The sequence below is a fragment of the Ursus americanus genome, chromosome 5 (assembly GCF_024610735.1).
Source record: "Ursus americanus isolate L20-20 chromosome 5, mUrsAme1.1.p, whole genome shotgun sequence".
Taxonomy (NCBI): domain Eukaryota; kingdom Metazoa; phylum Chordata; class Mammalia; order Carnivora; family Ursidae; genus Ursus; species Ursus americanus.
The window spans coordinates 67456042-67476349 of record NC_142131.1 but is presented as its reverse complement, the minus strand read 5'-3'; the positions used below and the strand labels follow the sequence as shown (position 1 = coordinate 67476349).

Below are 20308 nucleotides of genomic sequence, written 5' to 3'. Positions count from 1 at the left end.
CTTTTGGATGACTTTTTTTTTTTTTTAAGATTTTATTTATTTATTTATTAGAGAGAGAGAGCCCGTGTGCCCAAGAGCAGGGGGGAGAGGCAGAGGGAGAGGGAGAAGCAAAGTCCCCGCTGAGCAAGGAGCCTGATGTGGGACCTGAGCCGAAGGCATATGCTTAACTGAATGAGCCACCCAAGCACCCCTTGGATGACATTTTTGTAACACTGCACAAAACTGAAAACTGAGTAAGTTTCAGAAGTGAGAAATGTAGGATCGAAGAGGTGCGTCCTCACTGTTTTCTAGATGGTGTTCACATCCATGCGTTGTTTTAAAATATTTTGTTTTCTCCTTCAGTAGGCTCATCTGGGGGATAAAAACATCAACTAGAATGAGTGTTTTACTCGTACATCTCGCTCGTGTCACTTCAGATCCTTTTCTTCTCTCTCTGTGTTTTTCAACGGAAGTTGAGTGTCTGGTCTGTATACAGGCTCGTGTCAGGTGCCTGTGGGGAAATTTACAAAGTGTTTACACGGTAGTCCTGCCCTCCGTGAGCTTGCAGTCTGGTATCCTTCGCAGTCCTGAGTTTCTTAGATTACACGTAGAACCTCGTGGCGAGCGTCCCCCAGCAGGCTGGTTGATTATGCTTGAGCTGATGTTTCCTATCTAATTATAGTGATGGCCTCAGGGTAGCTAATGTTCTTTGGGCTTTTCGTGGGCTCCCAGCTCTGATTTCAGAATGTCAAATACACCAGCCCATTTGATTTTTAATATTAGCCCTTTGATGTAGGGACTCCTGTTAGCACCACTTGTTCAAAGAAGATCTCAGCTTCTTCCAGAAGTTCAGTGACTGTCCAGAGCACCTTGGCCACCCAGGATGGAGCCACGCTTTGGAGCCGACACCCACATGCCTTCCGTGGGCGCTTCTGACTGGAGTGACTCCCGTGGCGTGTTTTTGTTGGTACTACTTAAGAAAGTCTCCCGAACAACCCTACTGTTTAAAAGCTTTTATTTAGCAACAGAGGTATTCTGCTTTTTAAGTGTTCCCCAGTCAAAACAGTCCAGAATTATGCTTTTGTGGCAATAGCTGTGTAGCTGTCCATGGGCCACAAAATATTTGCACCCTCTCACTCCTGACACTGAGGAATCCCACAGTGAAACATGATTATCCATCTTGGCAAACAGTATATTTTTTCAACTGAGGTTCTCAAATTCCTCATACACTTGATTACCGAGATCCTGCTTTTCTGAATTTTCCAGAAAGATGGGGACCATATTAAGGCACTGTGAAGAATAGGTAGAGGACATAGGAGAAACCGTCTTCATATCTGTCCTTCCCTGGCTCTTGGCTCCTCCAGCTGCTGCAGAAGGATTAGAACAGTGCTGGGTTTTCAGGTGTAAGCTGGAAAACTCCCAAAGACCACTTCTTGACCCTTTTCTGTGGGAATTGTTTATTACATTTTAATCGTCACGTGACATTCATCTTTTTCATTTCATACAATTGAAAGAAGTAAGATTCAAGGAGGATGTCCTGTTTTCTTTTACAAGCCCAGGTGGAGGGGTGCACCTGGGCGGCTCAGTCGGTTAAGCACCTGCCTTCGGCTCAGGTCCTGATCTCAGGGTCCTGGGATCGAGTCCCGTATCGGGCTCCTTGCTCAGTGGAGAGTCTGCTTCTCCTGCTCCCCTGTTCATGCTGTCTTGCACTCAGTCTCTCTTTCTCTCTCTCTCTCTCTCAAATAAATAAAATCTTTAAAAAAAAAAAAAGAAGAAACAATGTTTCCATTTTTAAAAATTTAAAAAAATTTTAAAAGCCCTAGTGGATAGTGCTTAGAATGGAGTTTTAATTACTGTGAGGATTTCAATGCACTTTGGGATGTTTTGAGGTCGTCCTATGTGCCAGGCCCTGTGTTAGATGTTTGGGCGTAAAATGGGCTCCCTCACGTCAGCCGCCAGGTGAAAACCGAAGGCAGCCGGCATTTCAGTGTATGACCGAATGCTGGTATCTGGGGCCTCGGCCCAGGGACAGGCCAAGGTGTGGAAATGAAGGAGAGGGGGCCAGCGATGTTCCCTACTCCCTGCAGATCGGCGAATCCTTTTCATATAAAACTATTGGATCTTTTTTTTTTTTTCTTTCCATGCCAAAATTCAAGGACCCAGGTTCTGGAAGGAACAGATTAGTGTTGAAACTATAAGGCACGTTCCTTTTGTGTGTAGTCCTTGGCTCTCCTCAGGGTACTGGCAGGAGTAGAGGGGTGAGGGAGGCCTCACCACACTCTCAGTGGGTAGGCAGAGGGATGGCGGGGGGCGGGAGGGGGCCTGGCGATGGGACCCCAGGCTCCCACTGACTCATAGTCTCGCTTTGTCTAAGTCACCAACTTTTGGAGCCCCCAATTCCTTATGGATAAACTGATCCAGTTGGAACAGATGGTCTCTGAGGTCCCTTCTGAATCTGATTTTCCTGGGCTCTAAATTTCGCCAAGGGACTCAGCATTCTCACAGAATGGGTGACCGAAATCTTCACGGAGGCCTGTGGTTTTTCAAACAGGGTCCCCCCCGTTCATGGCCAGCCCTTGGTGATGTCCCAGCAGCTACCTCCAAGAGGAAGAGTGAGGTGAGGTGAGCTGGCTGGGTGCTTTCTGGTGGACTTTCTTTTTATCTGTTTTTATAGTGAAATTTCTTTGATGACTTCTATGCATTAAAGGGGATCCTTTGCTTAAAAAGATCACTGAAAGCCTCTGTTGGTGAAAATGAAAGAAATAAACCCTGCTCTCTCCCTCCTTGGAAAACTGCAACACAGAAAGCTTGGATCTCAGCCAGATGGTGGCTTCTGGGCAGCACGGGAGGAATGAATGTTTGCAGTGTTTCCACGTTATCAGTTCACATGGTTTTCCTTGAAAGCGCCCCCAGCTATCACAGGCTGAGTTTTAGTGGTAGCAAAAATTCCTTTACCGCTGGGATTACAAACCGAAATGCTTAATGAGGCCAAGCAGGTAAGTAAATTAGGGAAGTAGGGAGCTGAAAGACAATAGGGAGGGGTAGAGACTGTGGATAACTGGAAAAGCACATGGCTGATCTCAAGGGGGTGACCTTCTTTTCTCCATTGGATCATTGCCAGAGATTGGGGAGTCACCTTTTGATTTTTTTTTTGAGAAAAATTATAAATGAGGTAAAATTTCCAAATTTTTAAAACATTGTGGAGGAAAAACAAAATTGGTCAGTTGCCTGAGTTCAACCTGAGAGGCCCCCAGTTTGCAGATCGTACTTCAGAGAAAACAGTGCTCAGAGCCAAATTACTGTCTTTCAGAAGATGGTTTTTTGCTTTCTGTGAAAATGGGCCCCACTTAGTTGCTGGCTTATGTGGTTCCTATGATTATTATCATGAATGTAAATTGACAGCATTCATAAATGACAAAGCCCCCAACCAGCCACTCATGATTAGCGTTTATAACACAACACGGGTGTATTCTTTATTCATCCTGTTCTCAGTTAAAGTAGATTCTTGTTCTAGGAAAGTAAGGTCATAGGAGAAAGTGGTGCTCTCTGATACCCAGGATTGTGGTAAATGTACGGCTTTCCCATGGTGGTTGTCAGTTAATGCTATGTACGGTTCGTAATAAGCAAGAATGTGTGATCATTATTTGAACCACATGTGTGGCGTCTCAATAAATATTACTGGATTGAAAACTGCAAAAATCCCCTTAAAAAGGTAAGAATTAGCTTTTCCCCTTATCTCTCCAGTCCCATTGATAAACGAGAAAAGAGAAAGTGCAGACCAAAAGCAATGGTTTTAAAACAGCACCAACAACATCGCAAAAGAAATCAGTGGCTGATAATGTAGTGATACATATTACAAATATTTTCCGAGGAGGATAACACAGATAGAGTTTTCAACCTTGGGGAAGATAGTCTGCTTCTCTATTTTAACAACTCATGCAAAAAGCAAACTACAGAGAAATAAAAGCCTCGATTTTCATTTATTTTTCTCTCTTTGATTTTTTGGAAGAACAATCCCAAAAGCACAAATATAATGTGTAAGTGTCAGTATACAGGCCAGCAAGAAAGTGAGTAAGTATTAAGATTTTGCTGTATTTGCTTCAGATTTTTTTTTTTAAGAAAAAGGAAGCTTTTCAGAGAAAGCTTCAGATAAATTCCCTTTATTTTGCTTCCATTCCTTTTTTCCTAAGGCCAGCGCTCTCATAAAGTTCTCAGGACCCCTTCCAGTGTCTTTTCAGAACTTTACTGTCTGTATGGTTAGTTACATGTATATTGCAACATACGCTATTATAAAATACTCTCGTTATTTTTCATATTTTGAAATGTTAACAAATGGTACTGTACCCTGTTTTTCTTAATCGGCTGCTCTCTGTTCTTGATGTTTATCTGTTTCAACCAGATCTGAATACAAACAGATCCAGTTCATTTTCTTTAAGTGTCTTACACTATTGTATAAGATAATTAAAGCACAATTTATTTATTCTTAGATGATAAATAGTTCCATTATTTCTCATTATTTACTATTACAAACAAAGCTACAGTGGATGCCCTTGGACTTGTCTCCTTGGGCACATGTATGGGGGTTTCAGTGGGAAAATTTCCCAGAAGTGATATTGCTGAGTCCTAGGATTTATGCGTCATCAGCTGTATTTCAATGTCCCCAAAGCGTTTTCCGATGTGACTGCTTTCTTACACTCGTTTTCAGCAAAGCTGGAGCTAGCTTGCTTGCTTTTTCTTTTCTTTTCTTTCTTTTTTTTTTTTTTTGAGCTACCTTCCTAAAACCAATATGCCAGATATACTTGCTATGGTTTTGAGAATTTTCTACTGCAAAATTTTACCTTTTTCCCACCAAGTACCCTGTGTGTTTCTTTTGTGTACTCCTCGCCCTTTCACCGGGTCATATATTTGGCTACTTTAGAAATAATAGAGTAAATATTAAAGCTTTGGTTGTTTCATGTTCATTCAGAACAGAGCACAAAGTTTAAAGCAAAACTATGCTTTATTCAAGTGTTCTTCCAGAATGAATCTTCCCCTTAATATAAATTTCACTCTCTTGCCTTCGTGGTCACTACTTGAATGAATCCAGTTTCTGACCTTTTGGCCATTTGCATAGATCCTGAGAGGATTGTCTCAGCACTTTGTGCACAGGTTTTGGTGTTTTTCTGCTTATTTTATATCTTTTGAAAGGAAATGAAAACAAATGGAATGTTGGTGTCAGCATTAATTCATCTCCTTAAATTCCTTGAGTTTTTTTTTTTTTTAAAGATTTTTTTATTTATTTGACAGAGAGAGAGAGATAGCGAGAGAGGGAACACAAGCAGGGGGAGTGGGAGAGGAAGAAGCAGGCTCATAGAGGAGGAGCCTGATGTGGGGCTCGATCCCAGGACTCCGGGATCACGCCCTGAGCCGAAGGCAGACCCTTAACCGCTGTGCCACCCAGGCTCCCCTAATTCCTTGAGTTTTTTTAGACCTACTAGGTATCTAATTTAAAATTTCATTTTAGTGTCACACAAATGTGGATGTTAGCACAACCTCCAAAAACGCCTTCCTGAACTTGGAATTGTTGCTGTCGCCTGAAACTTGTTGAAGCATTTCTTCACTTAGAGTTCCTTCCGTCTTGGAGGAAGAAAGCCAACCCCTGTCTGGTAGAGTAGATGGATAGAGGTACAAGGACTAGTTCAGTTACATGAGGAATTTTACACATACCCCCTTTTTATTTTTTTTTATATTGTATTTTTTTTAGAGAGGGAGACCGGTGCGGAAGAGTCGAGGGAGAGAGAGAATCTTAAGCAGGCTCCTTGCTCAGCGCGGAGCCTGACGTGGCGCTCGATCTCACAACCTTGAGATCATGACCTGAGTTGAAATCAAGAGTTGGGGGCTTAACTGACTGAGCCACCCAGGAGCCCCCACAGACTCCCTTTTTAAATACACTGAACTCTTAAACGGAAACAAGGTTGAACCGATGACGAGAGTAATGTCAGGGCCCAAATGAGTCCCTAGAGCTTTCCTGAGTTGATCATCCTTAAGTTCCTGTTTAGGCTCACGTTTGGGTATCCTGGTTTTCCCACTTTTATTCTCCTTCTACTGGAGGAATGGACAAGAAATAAGCATCAGTACCTTCTGGCCCGTTGTTTCTCTTTCAAGAAATACTGCGGTTAAATGTTAATTCTTAACAGCACCGACCAGATAGGGTCCAGGATCGTCTTGAGCCAAGTACGCGGACATGCATTTTTGGCCTCTCCAAATAACTCTGCTAGGAGGTGCTGGTCTTCTTCGCATGATGGGACCCATTGAGGACATGCCACGTGCAGTGAATATTGTTATGATTTGACATTTTATGACGTTTCTGAAGCTTTTATTTTGGGGGGCACTTGGGTGAGATGGATGTAATCAGATCTGTGTTTTGAAAGATCAGTCTGGCCGCGGTGTAGAGACTAGGTTGGAGGGGCGAGGGGAAGGTGCCGGGAGGTCAGCAGGGAGCCGGATGAAGTACCACAGGTGCTCAAGGAAGCCCCCCCCAGCTGGGGTGGTGACAGTGGAGGGGGAGAGATGGATGCCCTCGAAGAACATTGAGGAGGCAAATTCACCTGGATTTACTGATGGCCGCGCGCTGGGGGCCGAGGGAGAAAACCACATCAAGGTCCAATGAGTTTCCTCGACTCAGATTGGGCGCACAGCTATAGGATCTAACAAGGTACCTGAGATTTTCGTCCCAGTTCTATGTGAAATAGCATAAAGTCAGTATCGGCTGAAGCCAGGGAGACACAGCCTCGTGCCCTGTGCCATGCTGGGTGATGCTTGGAAAAAGCGGACAGATAGCCACCTGCTTTCCCTCCAGGCGGGTAGGAGGCAGGCGAAAATGGTTGGATTCCTGCAGTTACAGTCTGTGTGGTTTGAGGAGTGTAGGAAGAGACCCCTTCATACTCGTTTTCAAGACTGACTGTCCAGTGTCTGGTGTTCAGATGAGCCCTCATTCAAGGTGGCACCCGCTCCAGGTAAAGGTTAGAGAGGTGTTTTTTAAAAAAATTATTTATTTGAGAGGGAGGGAGGGAGAGAGCGTGTGCACAAGAACAGGGGGAGGGAGAAGCAGACTCCCCGATGAGCAGGGAGTCCGATGTGGGGGCTCGATCCTGGGACCCTGGGATCACGACCTGAGCCGAAGGCAGACACTTCACCGACTGAGCCCCCCAGGCGCCCCAAATGTTAGAGAGTTTTACGTGCTGTTGATGACATTGGCTAGAAGCACAAAGGAGAACTGTACTTCCCCAAATGCTCCGTAATTATTTTCACCAGCAGCTCTCAAGGAAAGTTTGTTCATCAGGGAAGGATAGGGCAGAGGGCTGGGTCATCAACATTTTTGGCTCCATTTTAGATAAACACTGGTGTCTGAGGAACTGATGGCTTTTGTTCAATGTCGCATGGGCTGTCAACAGCAGACTCAGGGTTGAGACTTTGAATCTTTGAGCTTCCTAAAAAGGACACAACAACAGTAAGAACAACAGAATAACGACAGTGTGATCTTACCAAAATGCAAAGCCTGTCATTAGTTTGCTCAGGTAGCAGATGTCCCCACCACGTGAAATGATTCCATTTTCTGCTATGATCCTCAAACTAGGAATTTAAAGAAGTCATTCATCTTAAATATAATATAATCCAGGAATCTCTCTATTCTTCTCAGGCGACGCTGATTATCAGCTGTGATCACACTGGCACGCTACCCAAAGTTTCCCTAACAGTTGCTTTCATTAGATTGATGTCTGTCTTTTATTTGGGGGGAGGGGGTTAGTGGAAAGATTGAGAGTGGAGACAAATGAGTTGAAGAAAAGCGAAAAAAAAAAGTCAGCTGTTTAAAATGACTGGAGATAATAAAAGAAACTGTCATCACTAAGCCCTCTCGCCCCCCGAACAGAAATACTGAGCTAAATTAATATGAATGACGATACTAATTTTAGGGTCTAATGTAACCAGTGAGTCTCTCTGTAAGACGTACTCTCCTTGTCTGTTTGGAAGAGACTGGAAAGGCTGATCAGAGGGTAAGAGACATGATTTGTCAGGATGCTCTGGGGAACGCTTCAGCAGCTACCAGGATCCCATCGCTGATTTTATTTGGGAAGGACCAGCCATACCGTGGTCCTTCTGAGAACTGTACCCTTGCTTCCCGGGTGCCCCTAGCACTGGGAGGCCCTTTTGGAGTTTCTGTACACATGTGAGCCACTGATCTCCCACTCGTCGAGATACCACATCCGCCAAGGTGCCCAGGGCTCACCTGGTTTCTGGAAGTGGGAGCCGATTACCTTGGTGGTCGGTGCAGACTTTTTGTCCCATGCTCTTCGCCTGGTTTGAAGCAGATTTCATTTCCTTGAATATGATCTTCAAAGAAAATTTGTGTAATAAGATGCCTTAAAGCAATCATTGTTAGACCCACCTCAGTTAAGACACTGAAAATCCATAGGGACCAGTTAATTTTTTTTCTTTCTGTTTTTGAGGGTCTTTTTTGATGGTCCTCCTTATAGTTTCGGGTCCTGACAGCTGAAGTCCCACATTCTCTGCGACGTGAGAGTCTATTTATTTCATCTGAGTCAGGGTTTTTGTTTGTTTTTTGTTTTTTGGGTTTTTTTTTTTGAAACCAGTTCTGTGCATTTCCATAACGCTCCACCTGCCTTCTGGGTGTCACTGAGCTTGCCCGACCGACGGTGACTGCCTCCCGAAGGCCTTCGAACAGTTCTGTGTTTGAGCCCGGGCGGCCTCTCGTGTGGATGTCCCAGCCGTGTCAGTGTGGCCTCTCCCTTCAGCTTGCTTTGTTTATCCAGCAGCTCATTACTTAAGAGTAGCCTGTCAAAATAGGTTTAAATACCCTTTGGGAAACATGGTCCCTCACATCCTTGAGATACCAGAAATATGTTGAATACAGGGAAGATTGGCTTGATAAGAAAAACGTGATCGACTTGCATCACCAAGAACTATTTCCCTGTTATTGCGGTTGCGTTTCCACAAGCATCAGTCAGCCCCCCGCAAACCTACAGGCAATGCGTTTCTGCCGCTGACACATAAGGACACCCAGGGAAGCAGGGGAAATGATTGCTGATGATTCGTTCTAACTACTTGACCTTCTGACCTCTTCTCTAGATATATGACCAAGATGGGACACTACAGCACTTTATTGATGGTGGGGAACCTAGTAAGTCGAGCTGGATGAGGTATATCCGATGTGCAAGGCACTGCGGAGAACAGAATCTAACAGTAGTTCAGTACAGGTAAAGTATATCTTGATTTACCACTTACGGAGCTGAAGCCCTTTGGCTTGCATTTACGCATTCAGGCTTGCTGCTAGTTGGGAAAAATCCTGCAGAAAGTCCTGCAGAACCCTGTGGGAACGGGCAGGAATTTTTTTACTGGGTTTCTGGAATCTCCTTAGTTCTTGCAACAGTCACGTCGTGAGAATTCAGGAATAAAGATGCTCGTGGAAGGCCTTTTTCTCGGGCGCCCACGGTCAATATCACTGCCCCAACATCCACCACTGTTGCCATGAGCCTGGAAACCCCACTGGTGTGGGGCGATCCCCCCCCCCCCCCCAGCCAATGTGTATCACCTCTCCCGCTCCCTCGAAGATGCCAGAGCGTTTGCGTTTGGGTCTTCAACTGTTCAGAATACGTTTCAGGTCATGAGGCAGTTCCCGAGCACAGAGGAACCCCCCCCCCCATCCCTGCTCCGGTTCCCTTCCAAGTTTGCGCAAAGCCCGAAGGTAGCAAAGAGGAGGCGGGGCCTGCCTCATTTCCCAGCATCCCGTGGGCTGGGCAGAGGAGCCTGGTGGATTTCCACTTCCGCTCTGTGCACCTGTTGGGCGAGGATTTACTCTCAGTGCTAAAGAAGGCTGGAGTGGAGACGAGAACACAAAAAGGGATCGCAGAGGGAAAAAGCCCTTTTCTCAAAATCCCTCGAAAACATGTGCCGTATAAATATATGACCTCAGTTATAAACAGACTTGTTCCCTTTAGAATCAGAAGCAACTGTTTAGCTTTATTAGGCACCACAGACACATCAAAGCAGAAGGCCCTGTACTCGGCAACTTGGAGTCCTGCCTATGGCTATTTATTTCCTTTCTTTTTTGGTTTTTAAACATGAAGCCTTATAAAGGGAAAAAAAAAAAAAAAAGAGCTTTCTCCCCCTGATAGGTTAAAGGCTGCACAAATCTGGCTGCCTCTCTGAAGGTCTCCAGTTCAAAAGGAACATATTTGGGCAGCGTGTGACTCACTGCCTTGGTTTCCCGTGCAGTTATATTTCATTAAATAATGGTTTCGGTGAAATCGTGCATGACGGTATTTGGTTACACAGCCATGTGCGGGCTCTACTCACCTTTATAGCAGCCGCATTTTTGTCCTGAAGCTTTTCTGAAACTCGGAGCTGGAAAATTAGTAAACATGGTGCTTGTCCATTCAGCAAGAGATCGTTTGGCTGGCTCTGTAATGAGCACCCGGGGAGCTCTTGAGGCAAATTCTGAATTGGGGGAAGCAAGACGCCCCAAAGGGGAAGGTAGGCAAGTCAGTAAGTCAGTCACCTATCTGTCAATCGTAAGTGGATTTTACAGCTCCCCTTTCATGACGGCGCTTGAACTTCTAGATCTCTCTGCTGATCTGTTTTCGATTACTTTGGATCTCTCGAAAATGAACTACAAAAACACAATTTAAAAAAAAAAAAAAACTGGCATCCATCACCGGTGACCACGTCCAAGAGCAAGAAAATAGAAACGTTGGACCCTGAAGAGCCAGCTTCATTTTTATTGTACATGAATGTCCTCTTCACGAAGAGTCAGCTGGTTTAGATTCATTCTGTTATGATTTGTAATATCTAAATGGAATTTTCTTCAAAGCGCCCTTGATTGATTGACCCTTAGCTGAACGTTTTGTTTTTATTTTGAGGCTGACAATAATGTTTGTTGGCATGCGTTCTGCTTCAACTGCTTTGGGACGCTATGAAGCTATCTTTATGAGTCATCCAACCACAATACTAAATACATGTCAGCAAAGGAAATATTATCTGAAAAGGGAAAAATCCTTTGATGTGCTTCGACATGCAGAGATTTCTGCGAGTTTTGGAAGCTTTGCCCGCTTGTAAGGCACGGTGTATGCTTACACTTTTTTTTTTTTTTCTCCGCCCCCCCCCCCCCCCCCCCGGCCTACTCTGTGCCTCAGAAGACCACCCATTGCTCGAAAACAGTTCTGCTCTTTCAGCAGCAAAGTGTGTCATTTGGTTTTAGCACATTCGTTTGCCGGGCGCCGTGTTTATAGGAAGGGAAGCCAAACCGAGAGATGAAATGTTACAAGGGTGAAGTACAAAGTCGACTCAATTTTTCTCAAGTTAGGAGATGCCAGTGATTTATAGCTCGGCTCCAATTTTGATTTTTTTATGTAGCAGTGGAAAGAATTAATAAAACGCACAGCGCTCGGAGGGTTGCGGGAGGGAGGAAGGGTAGCGAGGTCCGGACGACTGGCTGGAGTTTTTGTCAGATATTCATAGAATGTTGGGAAAAACATTCTGCTTAGCTAGCAGTGCCCTCGTGAGACAGAATGGCAGCAAGGAAGGAAAATAACAAGATAAATGAAATCTTTGCAGCTGCAAGTAAAATATTGAGAATCTGCACTTTTTTATTGATCTTTATGATCCTATTGCCAAGAGCCACTTTGCGGTGACGAAATATGTTGACAAGTGCATATCTCACTGCCATGAAAAATGTGGTGAAGGATTCGCCTTATGTCTGCAGTGTTCTACAAGGAACAAATTGCCCTGCTACAGCCAATTCCTTACAGAAAGGCTGAATTTAAGGCCCCCCAACCCTAAACGCTTTTATCTTGAACTCGAGGCTCGTGTTTGTAACCATTCTTCCTGGAGGAAACCGGTCACGGTCGCCTCGTTTTTTCTTTCTTTATTTATTTTTTTATTTTTTTCCCAATCTGTAGGTTTTTCTTTACAGTACCGAAGCTGTTTTAAAAAATGTTTATTTCTTGGTGCGTTCACTCTGTCATTTCAGAGGGTCCTCTTTCAGCCGCAGTAAAGTGCTCCTCTTGTATTTATTGAATTTCCATTCGTTCCCCGCAAGAGGGGTTTTCTCTTCTCTTTTATCCAACTTGAGAAGACAGGTAACGGGGAAGATCTTTTTTTTTTTTTTTTTTTTAACCCCCCTCAGTCCTTCAAGCCCAAAGCTGCTTCATTTTCCTGCAAACTTGGGGACCCCCAACGCCGAGTGGTGAGAATACGCACCATGCTTTTCCTCCAAATCAGAAATCAGGAGTATTAATTTATATATGAGGGTGTGGCCCCACTGTCTGCAATTTGCCAACAGACTGAATTTTCTCATTAGTGTTGAGATGAAATTTTTTTTTTTTTAAAGATTTTATTTATTTATTCGACAGAGATAGAGACAGCCAGCGAGAGAGGGAACACAAGCAGGGGGAGTGGGAGAGGAAGAAGCAGGCTCATAGCGGAGGAGCCTGATGTGGGGCTCGATCCCAGAACGCTGGGATCACGCCCTGAGCCAAAGGCAGACGCTTAACCGTTGTGCCACCCAGGCGCCCCGAAAATTTTTTTTTTTTTAAATGAGCCCTGGCTTTCTGCTATCTCCTGGGCCCCATATCTGTCTCTTCAGCCACGATGTTCTGTGGAGGGACACAGTGGAATTAAACCGTAAGGTGTTTACCACTCGGATTGGTTGCTGGGAATCATAAGGGGGGTGCAGATGTGATTATGAACTGTTAGATGGAGCTGGGCAGAACTTTTTCGGGGACAATAACAATGTACCGCTGACTAAGCCGGGTTTTCTTTTGTTTTGAATAGGTCGAATATATTCTACCGAGCCTGTATAGATATTCCCAGGGGTACCGAGCTTCTGGTGTGGTACAATGACAGCTATACGTCTTTCTTTGGGATCCCCTTACAATGCATTGCCCAGGATGAAAACTGTAAGAATTTATTTTAGCTCTGAATTCACCTCTCACAATACCTCTGTTTTGAAAGCTAACGTTTTTAAGACTGTTGCTTGAGACTCCTGAAATACGGTTCCCTCTGATGCGTGATGCAAATGTGCACGAGTCCGTCCCCTCGATTTCTTTTTCCTCTGTTGTCCTTTGCTTTTTCACAGGGCGTCTCGGCTTAACCCAGGCCCGTCCTTTCTTCACCTGTTGACGACTCCACAACCGTTGTCAGAGTTTTAAGTGATGTCTGGCAGCAATGTGAAAGCAGCTGGTGTTTAGTGAGCACCTACTATGTGTCTGGGTCTCTGTTTGCCGCCCAGTGGGGGTTCCTAGGGGAGCACGAGGCTCAGCTCCTGCTCCGAAGCCGTGCACACTGGAGGCACGCTATACACAAAAATGAAATAATGAGAAACCAGTGCTGTGTAATTAGGAGTAAAAGCCCTCTGGTTAATTGGGTGTGTCTCCTCCTAAGTAGTGCTGGGAGTGAGAAACGTAGCCAAAATCATAGACCTATGACTGAGGAATTTGTCTCTCTCAATTGCTTCATCTAAAATGAACCACATAATGTTCTTCTATCTTTATGACCATGGCCATCATTATCTCTCAAAAAATAATCAACCGCCTAGACGAATGCAAAACTTGACGCCATTTTTACTCAAACTTGTATTTATGTTTCACCAATTCTTGGGAAAATATTTGAAGGTCATTTCCAGGATTTGGAACAGAATGCGGTCATTCTGATGGGCTGCAGTGAGAAACGCTGGTTTCAGTGATGTCATTTTTTCCTTGGCACCAAACTGGCAACGGCTAATTGTGATGAGCTAATAATTTGGGATTATGTAACAGAAAAAGACGCAGAGAGACCAAATCTCTTGAAGAAACTGCATTTTGAAAAAGAAGTGTTATTTTTCTTTTTTTGCTTACTTTCTCTCTCACACACGCACACACACACACACAAACTCCACTAAAAAATGTTCATGTTACTCCTGAGGAAAATGCTGATGATCAGACATTTCTTTTCCACATTGTCCTTATTTTCTTTGTGAAAAAAAAGAATCCTCAAAAAGCATGTTCCCGTCAACTTTCCTTTTCTCCTTTACCCTCACCCCAAACCAATCTCAAATCAAAAAATGAATCTTTGGACATTCAGTACCTTCCTCTTGCTTCCTAAGTTTCTACCAGAAAGTTCTTCTCTGCAGTCGTACTTGTGTCTGAGGGAGTGTCTCTTTTCGTGGGAGCAGATCTCAGTTTTGGACACAAGTGTGTGGTGGGTGTTAGAGGCAGATATGCACAGGGGGCCAGAACATTCTGTCTTCCCACAATGCCTCCAGGCCTTTGCTCTCCTCACACTAGACCGCAGTCCCTGTACAGAAAGATGCCAGTATCCGGCCCCATGACATGCTGACATGGGCCCGTCTCCTGAACCTTGATGTACCCTCCTCACCTTCCGGAGTATGGCATTGATCCAAAGGCACGTCTGAAATCCTGTAAGGTCTTCTGTTTCCTTTAACAAAACTCGTTACAGATCTGAAGACATTACTGTGGTGTGTGTCCAGAAATGTCTGAGAATAAGCCTATCAAAGCCTGGAGTCCAGATGGACATTGAATAGTCCAAGGATGTGTTCATTCATCGCTCAGGTGTTTATCGAACACCTGCAGTGGGCCCGTGTGTCTTTGTAGCTGCTGCAAATACAGCAGCCAGGAATTCGTGGCCTCACGCTGCTTACATTCCAGGGGGGGGAGACAGATCAATACATGAATAAAGAAGTGAGTAAATAAATGGTTTGTCAGGTGGTACATTTTACAGAGAGTTAGAAGCAGAGAAGGAATGAGGCATGCCAGGAGTCCAGAGTTGCAGTTTTTCAGAGCGATCAGGGTAGGCCCTGATAATATTTTGGGATTATTATCTGGGAAGATGGCCTTGGGGATGAGATTTGAGGAGGGGAAGGATCAGCTGCGTGTTTGTCGTATGGGAGAAAGGAGTTCTAGGTGGCGAGGTGGAAAGTGTAGAGGCCCCACGATGGGGATGTTCCCAGCCTGTTGGAAGAGTATCATGGGGTCAGCATGGGTGTTTTGGAGTGAGATGAGAAGTTAACTTAGACATCAGGTGGGGCATGAGCAAGGACCTCGTGGGGCCCAGGAAGACCCTGTCAGAAACCTGGTTTTTTGTCAGTATGGGCCTCATGAAGGGTACTTACAGCAGAGTTTCCAGCAGAAGAGGGATATGTTCTGGATGCCATTGTAAGAGGATGACTCTGGCCACTGAGTAGAGACCAGACCATAAGGCCTGAGGGTAGAGCTAGGAATCCAGTTCCAGGCTCTTGCAGGAATCCAGGAAGAGAGCTGATGATAGTTTGGGCCAGTGTAGACATGACGGAGGCGGTGAGAAGTGGCTGGATTCGGGATGCATTTCGAAAGTAACACCAACAGCGTTTGCTGACACCTTGGGTGCTGAGTGAGAGAGAAAGGAGTCAAGGATCATTCTAGAGCTTTGGTCTGAGGAACTGGAAGGATGGAATGGTCACTTACCGAGTTACGAGCCAGAAGTGGAAACCACCGTGGAAGGGACTTCGTAGGGAATGCATTTCCTACCCTTGATGTGATTTCTGAGGTGCAAGTCAGACATTTGCAACATTGCTTCCATCTCGTGATGCTGTTACACGGATGAGACGGATTTAAGGATTGGGCTGGAGGATCTGGGGGGCTTGTGTGCCATTCACAGCCACCTGACAATAGGTATCTGAGAGTGTCCCATCTGGTCCTCGGATTCAGTGCCAAAGTGTCATCAGAAGGGTACTTTCTGGAAACGCCACATGCTTTGCTTTTTAATCCTTCTCTCACCTAGACTCCGACTGTGTAAAGCACTCTTGAGGTGGCTGATTATTTGATGAACTCTCCTGGGGTGTATGTTGTATCGTTTAGCACCTGAAATCCTTGGGAGACTGTGGAAAACTAGAGCAGCTGAAAGTATGGCGGACTCCGTAGATAGACTAAGCAGCTCTTCTGCGTGGAGTTCCAAGCTCAAAGCGAGGGTGGAGGGAAATCTAAAGAAACTGAAGTCATTGACGAAAATACTCCACAGTGACAATCCCCCCTGCCCCTAAGGGTGTTATAGGAATTTTATTTCAGTTCCTGTCTCAAAGTCGTATATCTGTCGTGTGATTGGCCACCCAGGAAACCAGCAGAAAGCTTCATCAGATAGTGTAGGGGAGATATATGACTTTTAACGCCAAGATGGATTCTCATTCCACATGATTCACGGAGAGAGCTGGGAATGCTTTATAATGAGGGTTCCTTATTCTGTACAGAGAAAATATTCTGTGTGATTTAAAAGCACAAATGTGTGAAAGGGCACGGACAGATCATTTAACAGATATACTTCCACAGCCCTGAGTAATTTAAATCACCTCAACCGGATTAGCAATTCTAAGACGATTTTTATCCCACTGAGCTAGCCACAAAATAGATCGGGTACCTTAAAAAAGAAGCTTCTTGATACCGGAGACTTAGGTGACAAAATGCCTCCGCAGAGCCTCCTTACGGGGCTAGGCACGCACCAATTAATAAACGTCCCCTGGAAGAATCTCGAGACTTTGGTCACCATTACTTGAAGGGATTATACATTCCAGCCCATAGTTCCTTTGTTAATGAAACGGATGCGTGGCCCGAGACATTCAAGGGGAATGTGATTTTACTTAGCGAATAATACTTATTAAGCATTCTCATGTATTAAAAGATCATTTTCCTCCCATGGTTCTTTCAACGACGCAAGTACACGTTTCCTCCTGAGCGTGTGCAGTGGGTTGAGGCTGGAGTGACCATCCCCTGTGGGGCGGGGGGGGGGGTGCTTATGAAACGGTGGGTGCACTCAAGGGCCCAGACAAGCCATTGAAAGCCGCCGGGCCTCAAAGAGAAGGCAGCATTTCACGCAGGCACTGGGGCTCTGGAAGCAATTTCTCTGTTATTTTCTTTTTCAAAAACCGGGGTTATCCGTGTAATAGAGCTCCAAGGAGAGAGCCGCTCCATCCACCGTGGGCCTTTCAGAAGAGCCCGAAGGAAAGCCTGTGTCGACAGATTGCGTCCGTGAGGAGGACTGAGGCTCCCCGAAGCTTCCAGGGAGGGATTAGCTCCTGCCGAGTGTAAAGACCATAGTGTGTTCGTATTCATTTCAGAGGAAATTAAAAAAAAAAAAAAAAAAAAAAAAAAACCCAGGACTAAATGTTCAGCAGGTCTTCCTGCTGCTCTTTCTGCCTTGGCCTGAGATGCCGAGGTGGCAGAATGTGGACCTCTTCGGCCCCGCAGCGGTTCCCACCCTGCCATGGACGCTGCCTCCCTCCCGCCTGCCTCTTTCTCTTGATGGTACCGAGCAGGAAACAGAAAGGGGCAGCTCTGCATCGGGCCCTTCACCCCTGTGGTCCCACAGACAGGGAGGAGTGAGGCCCGGGCCCAGGCCTTGCCTCTGGGAAGGGGGAGAAGCTTGCAGTATATTCGGGTCCAGTAGGTCCGGCTGGGCGTCGAGCAGTGTGACGAGCAGCAGGAACTCAGGCCCGGTCCTCAAGTCTAGAAGACGGCCCATGAGCACGCAGCTTCGAACCGGACACAGCACAGAAACCAGGTGACATGGCCATGGCCGTGAGCCTGAGCCGAGGGGCGTCGGGCTGAGCCCTCAAACAGGAGGAGGCCGGGTTCCAGGCCCCTTGTGTGCCGTAGGGAGCTGGGACTGCACGCCTTACATGAGCCTGGGACCTGGAAGTTGGTGTTCTGCCCCTGACTGAGGGCCAGAAAAATGCTGCCCAGCGCCCAGGAAGCCAAGGAGCCGTCCGTCTCAGGCCACTGGGAGAAGCCAAGTGCCGCTCTCCAGACACCAGCCCCGGCCTTTGGAGCTTGTAGGGCTTGATTTTGTGCTGTGTGCCAGGTATCGAAATCTTGGGCCACCAAACGAACGAAGACGGGTCCAGAACTGCAGAAATCTGAAGGGGGCCAGACGAGGCAAAGAGGAGCCACCCCACAGGGTTGCCCGTGTATCTGCCTAGCACTCCCAGCAGAGGGCAGCGGCCACAGCGAGAAATGACACCCACTGTCGCGAATTATTTGATCTCTTCGGGTGCTTTGGGATGCTGGGGTGTGCCGCCTCGATCCCAGCCTTGCTCTCAGCTTGAGGCACTCATTCCCCCAGTGTGTGAGAGAAGAAGGGGCTGCCAGCTTTCAGATGAGTTTGTCTCCAGGAATTACCTTCCTCCCAAGAGAGCCTCTGTGCCCTCGGTCATGTTCCCCTTCCGTGTAGCCCATGTCCAGTGGCGGGTTGGTGTGGGGGCTGCTAAGGACTGCTTCCCCTGTCCCAAAGCAGGACAACTGTGAAGGACCTCCCTAGCTCCAGAGCTGTCCGTCTCCTCCACGGACACGGTCCTCCTGCACACAAAACTGCAAATCTCCATTTCAGAGTCTTTCCGGGGGTTGCGACTTAGGTATTCCCAGATTTGCATTTCCAGTCCAGACCTCTCTACTGAGCCCCGTACTCCTGTCCACTTGTCTACTCCACCTCTGCCTTTGGTATCGCACCAGAGTGTCCAGCTCAGCATACACAACGGAAACCATTCTGCCTTTCCCCCAGCTCAGTAGCTCACCCCCATGCATCCAGTTGTTCTTTCTAGAAACCCCAACACCTCACTCTCACTCCCTTTCTCTCCAGTCAGTTACAAAGCCCTGCTGCTTATGTATTCCTAAGTGCACTTCTTTTTACTTCTTCTGCTGCCCCTTGGTCAACGTGAGCATCAGCTTTGGCACGGACTGCTGCAGTAGTCCCCTGCATGACACACTTTCCTCGGTGGCATCACAGCGGCCAAAGGGAAGTCTCGTTGATTTGCTAATTTTATTGTTTCAGCTCATTAACGTGTTTTGTTAATAGGCAATTTGGTTCTATAGATTAAAATCCAGAAAGGACTATGGACAGATAATTCCCCTTGGAAGTCATATGATAGATTCCCAGGTCTCCTTCCAGACATCTTTTTGGTTTTTTTGGTGCCTACTCTATTCGGGCATGTTCTCCCTCACTTTCTCTGGCTCTCACTGTGCCTCTCGCCCTTTTCTGCAGATAGTAGCGTACTATATATTGTTCTGCACCTTACTTTTTCATTTAACAGTGTAGAATGATGATGCATTTAGAGTATAAATCTCATCACCTCACAGCCTAATTTAGAACCCTTTTTTGGCTTGCTATGACTCTTACAGTGAATCCCCAGTTCTACAGCACGGTAGCCCACGGGCCCCATAGAGTCTCCAGAAAGTGTTCTGTGTGGCTTCCCTAGTGTTTTACAGAATGAGAACGTGAGCCTTGTTGGACTGACCACGCCCTGTTCATTTGTTATGGACCCTACCTCCTCTTTTGAGCTCCCTCCCTCCTCAGCATCCACACAGACCCTGTGCCGAGCTGCCTACATTTCTTCTTCTCGCATTGTCTTTTTTTCCCTTCTCACCTGTCTGATACCTGCGTGCCCTACAGGACTCACGTTCAAGGTCACTGCCTTACACCGCACTGTAGCCATCCTGGTGATACGCTTTCCCTGTGCCTCTTCCTATTTCTCATAGCGCGTATCACACTTGCAGCAACATGCATGTCATTCACGTTTTGTTCTTTCTGAACCCGAGAATTGCCTTGCGATGAATGGTGATTGACAATTCACGGTGCCACCTGGAATTCATGGCATTTTAGATTTGATGAAACGGAATAAGTACTTATTTGTAAAAACCTTTGCTTGGTATCTGTGTCTGTCACTGGAGTGTAAGTGGCCTGAGGCCAGGGGCTGGGGCTTACTGATCCCCACCCCCCGCCCCTGTACCCGCAGCATCAACCGTGTCAGGCATGGAGTAGATGGTCACTAAGTATCTGTGGGCTGAATGAACGGACAGAGGTTGTTTTAGGGATTCTGCATTTGTCACTCCCAGTCTTTTAATTTTCCAGGATTTGATGAGCTCACATTGTTCCTTGACTCTAGATCCTTTAGGGCTTTGAGAGTTTGCTCTTTACCCCTTCATCTTTGGTAGGTGGAAGAGATTTTACCAGCTCGGTGTGTCTTCACGTAGAAAGCACTTCATTGTCTAGGTCACTGTGGTTAGTCATCTCGGTCCTCTTGCCGTTGTCCGTATGGGCTGTCCCCTCTCTGATAATGTCCTGCGTTTTGTTAATACTTTCGATTGTCATAGCCAGCAAGGCTGCAATTTAGGAAGAACAGTTTTCTGTGTCATTTAAGTCCTGCTTTAAAAGGCTTTGCTTTGGGGCGCCTGGGTGGCTCAGTCAGTTAATCTTTTGCCTTTGGCTCAGGTCATGATCTCAGGGTTCTGGGATCGAGCCCCGCATCGGGCTCCTT

At 46.1% G+C, this 20308-nt stretch overlaps 1 protein-coding gene across 1 annotated transcript in view; it reads left to right on the top strand.

Moving 5' to 3' along the window:
- The window catches only part of PRDM6 (PR/SET domain 6), a 101067-nt gene that overhangs the window by 59940 nt on the left and 20819 nt on the right, over positions 1–20308 (top strand). Inside the window, exons 3-4 of the mRNA XM_045795081.2 lie at positions 9106–9233; positions 12808–12932. Coding sequence (XP_045651037.2) covers positions 9106–9233; positions 12808–12932 — 253 coding nt within the window. The remainder of the gene's footprint in view (positions 1–9105; positions 9234–12807; positions 12933–20308) is intronic.